Genomic DNA, 5,295 nt, shown 5'->3' with positions numbered 1-5,295 from the left:
ATGGCCCATACAAATAAAAACTCACTCCTCTTTCTTTAACAGCCATTTCCAGCATGTCTTCAACTGAAGTGTCTTCTTGTGGTATAATTTTTTCTCCTCCAATTGATTTGTATATATGCTGAGAGAGAGCAGTACATGCTAAAAAGTTCAATCCAATGTATCCTTCATTGGCTGGTAGTGGTACAAATGGATTGGCACCATTTTGTAGCAATGAGTAAAAAATTTCAATGTGTCCACCTTCACTAGCTAACATTAGTGCAGTCTGGCCCTTTGTGTTTTGGTAATTTAGTTTTATTTTAAGTTCTATCAGTAGTAATGATAACCTCTGATATTCTATATCACTGTCAATACTTGCAATAGACTGTAGAAGTGATTCTTCAAATGTAAAGCTAGTATCTTCCTCTCTGTCAATAATAGTTTGATTGTCAATGATCAGTTGAAATATTCCAAGGAGATGCAACAAGGGAATTTTAGCCTGTGATTTCACAATGAGAGGCTGAATTGATCTATTGGAAAATACTAAAAGTTGTATAGAAATTGATCCTCGTAAAAACTTCTTTATTGTAACATATTTTGCTTCTTCGTCAAATAAATAATTCATAAGCTTATGAACATGGCCAATAGTTTGATCATTCCATCTTCCAGACAGTTTGAGAATTACTTTTGGATCAACTTTGGTACTTTCTCCAATAATTGCTGCATCAATAGTTTTAACGATATCATTGAGTTCTACTGAATCAATGAATTTATCAATGTTATCACTATATTCATCAAACCTAGCCTGTAGTACAGAGTCATCAATTGGGTTGGCTTCCATTAGATCATTCATTGCATTAATGTCAATAAAACTGTGACAAGGTAGCATTCGTTCAAATACTTCATCAACTGTCACACCAACACGTGCTAAGCCAGTTTCATAAAAAGTGTTTTGAACCCATCGAGCAAGATCAATTGCTTCATGTTTTCCGCTGGAAGCATAATACTTAGTAATATCATCTATTAGCATTACATATTTCTTGCTTAGGTTTCTAAGTTCAACTGCTAGGCTATCGTTAAAGCTAAGTTTTACTTCTTGAGGAGTATATTCTGTGGCTGTCTTAGTAAAAGTAGAAAATGATACTTGATGGTCTTTAAATACTTCATTCTCCCAGTCTCTAGCTAGTGCAATGGCTTCCTCTTGAGCAGGACCACCTGCAGTTGACAGACAGTCTATAAAAAGGGAACACACCTCCATCATCTTTTTTGCATCCCCTTTGTGCAAAGAAACCATTGCCGAGAAATCTATTTCAATTTTGTCAAAAGTTGGTGAATGCCTAACTTCTTTATTGATCAAATTTTTGCTGTACAACTCACTGGCTACTTTTAAAAGGCAAGTTTCAGTACTTTCCATTAATTTGGAGTAATGACTTCTTAGGACTTGCTTTACTGTTCTGCAGACATTTTTACTGGAACTTGTACCTAAAGTAAAGGAGAAATAATTGCATAAATTCTTTATACTATTATACCTGAATGATTATCTAAGACATTACGAGCCACAGCAGCTTCATCAGCATCCAGCAAAGCATTAATGACCCTTTTCCAAGTTATATCAGGATTATTATCAAGACAATGTTGAGCTACAGCACTCATGGTGTCCTCTTCTATTGATTCTCTCTCTTTGATTCCAGCAATGATATCTTGTGTCATGTTGGGAAGACAACAGACAAACTGTTCCCAAGTACCAGCAGTAAACTTTGAACTACTCAATAACTCAACCAATTCATCTTTTGTGGGCTTATCTATTATGATGTATTAATAAATCCTAGACTACAGTTCCTATTAGCCTTACCTGTAAGAGTGGGTCCAGGATTAAGTTCCACATCTCCTGATATGAAGAGGAGGATAAGAAGACAAAAAATAGACAAAACAAGTCTAGGGCCCTTTTCTTGTGCAGCATCACCAGCACGCGAGACTACACCAGCTCTACAGTAAATATTACCGGTACTAGTACAAGCACTGGGTTGTCTCCAATGGCGGGTACAGTTCCAGGATCCTATTCTAGCTCTCCACTGACACAAATCAATCATGGCTGAAGAGTTTTGTGGAACAAATAGCAGATTCTGCAAGCATACGATGCAAAAAACGACCAATAAAAAGGCACAAATTCAAATTGCAAAACAGTAAACAAGGGCGTAGCTCATTTGCATATCATATCAGTTATTCATTGGATACATCTACCACTGACACAACTGAGGTCAGCATTTGTTCCTCACTGCTATGCTGAACAATTGCTTTTCTAATTTTATTGGTTAGAAAGAGATCAACAACAATTTTTTTAAATGTTCTATTCTGATGCTGAAGGACTTGATTGTCTCTCCTCCTCAGAAGGAGCACTTCCATCAGAGAACTCTTCCTCTTCCTCCATCTCCTCCTCCTCTCCTTCACCTTTATCAGAACCACCTCCTAAAGAATAAAATAAAATAATAATAAATATAATAGTCATCAAGTAGTAGAAAGATGACAAATGTACTGGTAAAAAAATTCATTAGTTTTTGTGAACATTCAAAAGCTAAAGTCAAAGTGTCATCTCTATTTTCAAACCATTTGATTCAAACATTCATTCATTTTGAGTAGCAGAATAGCAGAATAATTTTGAATTTGTTTCATGATTGTCTAATGCAGTAGATCTAAATGTAAATTCTTAGTAGTAATAATCAAAATTAATGTTTATTATTATTAATTAATTCCATTTACTTTTACGTGGAGGAGGAGAGACTGAGGGAGAGACAGAGGGAGATCTTCTCTTGTGCTTCTTGTCTTTTTTAGATTTCTTACTACTCCTCCTCCTCTCTGGACTAGGACTGTAGGAATAATCCCTCACTCTATCCTTACGTCTGAAATAATAAAAAAATTAATAAGTAAAAATAAATAATAAATAAAATATTTATTCTACCTTGATGATGATTTCCTTCTCGGTGAATGAGATCTTGAACGGCTTCTTGATCGTGAGTGCCTCCTCCTTTCTTTATCAGGTGACCTATAAACACAATGAAAGTGGGTGGAGTCAATATGTTGCTATGGTTACCGGTGACGATAGGAAGACCGGTGCGAGTGGTAGGAGTGACGAGGTGGAGTCCTGGAACGAGATCGATGACCTCTTTTGTAACCACTCCCACCTCTGTAATCTCTAAAATAAACAAAAAATTAATAGCTACTAATAACTAACAGTAATAACTACTGAATAACCAATATTAATAACTATTTAATAATTGGCATTAATAACTTCTTAATAACCAGCATTATTAATTAATAACTAGAATTAATAACTACTTAATAACCAGTACTAATAACTACTTAATTAATTCTTACCTCCAGTTCCTACTGTATCGTCTAGGTGATCTTGAGTAGCTCCTCCTCTTCCTCCTTTCATAAGGTGATGGTGAACGGTGTCTCCTTCTCTCGTGTTTTCTCTCTCGTGATCTCGACCTAATAAACATAATAACCACACCTAGTAATTAAAAGAGGTGGGGCTTACCTTGAGCGAGACTTGGAACGAGATCGTTTCTCTTTTTCTTCGTTTTTATTGGCACCTGCAACAGGAATATTTAAACCTTCCCTCCCTCCCTCCCTCCTTCTCCCTCACCTGGCTCAATGACATTAGTAATGGAGTGACTTGCTTGTCTCACTTTCCTCATGGCCTCATCAACCTCTCTCTGAGCTACATCAGGAGCTTTACCTTGCGGCTTCACTATTGCATTTTTACTGTGATTAACCCTGAGAGAGAGAAAGATAGAAAACAATAAATAAATAAGAATGGAAGAGTGTGTGCATTTATGTGTGTGTACATGGTTAGAGCTGTCACAAGAAAATCAATATTCAATAATTATTTTTTAAAAGTCAATACAAATACATGTATTTCAGGTCTTCTTCCACTTACTGTGTTGCTTATTTGCAAGACCAGTACTTTATAAGTTTAGTGTGTGCATAATGGAATATGTGTATATACATGTATACGTGTGTATGTGTGAAAAATAGTGAGAAAGATACTGAAGAATGAATAGTGGTAAGAAAGAAGGAAAAATGACATAGAGAGAAATAGAGGAAGAGAGAGAAAGGGAAAGGGAGGAAGAGAGAGATAAATAGAGAAAAAGAGAGGGAGGGAGGAAAAAGAAGGGTGGGGGTTATTTCTTAGGTAATGAGGGCCAGCAGTCTCACTGCAGTTAATATAAAGAAAACACAAATCACGTGAGAATCATGTGACCAGTAGAAGAGATCATGTGATACACTCACTTTATCGGCCGGTCACCAAACATTGCTCCATTGTACTGCAAAGCAACCTGCACTGACTCAGGATTAGCAAACTCTACAAAAGCAAAACTGAGAGAGAGAGAAGGTACAGGTATATAATTAAATAGATAATTTATGATTCTAACCGTGTTGGTTGCGTTTCATCTCCTGCCATTCTAACGTATTTTATTTCGCCGCAAGTTTGAAAGAAATTCATAACCTGATCCGCATGCAACTGAAAATTAAAAAAAGAAAAAATAAAAATTAACTCCCTATTCCTCTCTTACTGTGCTGGAAAGATTCCCTACGTATATGGTTCTACGTATTTCATCAATCTTTGAAGGATCAACATTACCAGTGATAGGAGGCATTGATGGTAGGACTGGAGCAGCTGCTGATTGACCAGTGGAACTGCCAGTTGGTGAATCAGCTGCTGAGAATGGATCCTGTGATTGAATGTTAGCCGTAATGGAAGAGGCCACTGCCTGGGCTTGTTGGAATGCTGAAGCAAGCGGATTAGGTAACTATAAATAAATAAATCAATAAATAAATAAATACATAAATAAAGTCTTATTGCTTGTTACTGTACACAAGGAAATGCTCAAACTAAATCATTGAGTGGTGGGCATTAATTGGAGTATGAGCAAAACTCAAAGTTTTAATGTTCTTCTGATGCTCATAACTTGGAAATTATTTGACAGAATCAGCTCAAACTTGCTATGTAGCATATGTACATCAATATGTATCAGAAAATGTAATAAAAATTTGGGGTAATTTCAGAGCCATTTTTTGGAAAAAACCATGGGCTATAGCCTTGAATATTTTTCAGAATTGACGTTTTCTTAAAATGGCCGTAACTCGAAAAATATTTGTCGGAATCAGCTCAAACTTGCTACACAGCATAAGGACATCAATATCTATCAGAAAATGTAATAAAAATTTGGGGTGATTTTGGAGCCATTTTTTGGAAAAAACCATGGGCTATAGCCTTAGGTAATTTTCAGAATTTTGACGTTTCCTTAAAATGGC

The 5,295-nt window shown here is 36.0% G+C and overlaps 2 protein-coding genes across 2 annotated transcripts; both read right to left on the bottom strand.

The window, feature by feature from the left end:
* Nucleotides 1-25: 25 nt before the first annotated feature.
* On the bottom strand, nucleotides 26-2,120 carry LOC109590384 (uncharacterized; the record flags this gene model as incomplete). The annotated part of the gene is made up of 3 exons (XM_020006311.1): nucleotides 1,829-2,120; nucleotides 1,506-1,778; nucleotides 26-1,458 (listed from the first exon to the last, which is right to left on the bottom strand). Coding segments are annotated over exons 1-3 (1,944 nt in total), but the record flags the coding sequence as incomplete, so codon positions are not given.
* Nucleotides 2,121-2,267: 147 nt separating this feature from the next.
* On the bottom strand, nucleotides 2,268-4,790 carry LOC100641911 (splicing regulatory glutamine/lysine-rich protein 1-like; the record flags this gene model as incomplete). Its single annotated transcript, XM_020006309.1, has 10 exons — nucleotides 2,268-2,442; nucleotides 2,734-2,873; nucleotides 2,933-3,016; nucleotides 3,065-3,166; nucleotides 3,349-3,465; nucleotides 3,515-3,569; nucleotides 3,623-3,753; nucleotides 4,270-4,356; nucleotides 4,413-4,501; nucleotides 4,554-4,790. Coding segments are annotated over 10 exons (1,161 nt in total), but the record flags the coding sequence as incomplete, so codon positions are not given.
* Between the last annotated feature and the right edge of the window lie 505 nt (nucleotides 4,791-5,295).

This window comes from Amphimedon queenslandica, unplaced genomic scaffold (assembly GCF_000090795.2).
Source record: "Amphimedon queenslandica unplaced genomic scaffold, v1.1 AMPQUscaffold_10112_Cont17528, whole genome shotgun sequence".
Taxonomy (NCBI): domain Eukaryota; kingdom Metazoa; phylum Porifera; class Demospongiae; order Haplosclerida; family Niphatidae; genus Amphimedon; species Amphimedon queenslandica.
Note: the sequence above shows the minus strand (reverse complement) of the source record. Positions and strands in the feature narration are given on the sequence as shown.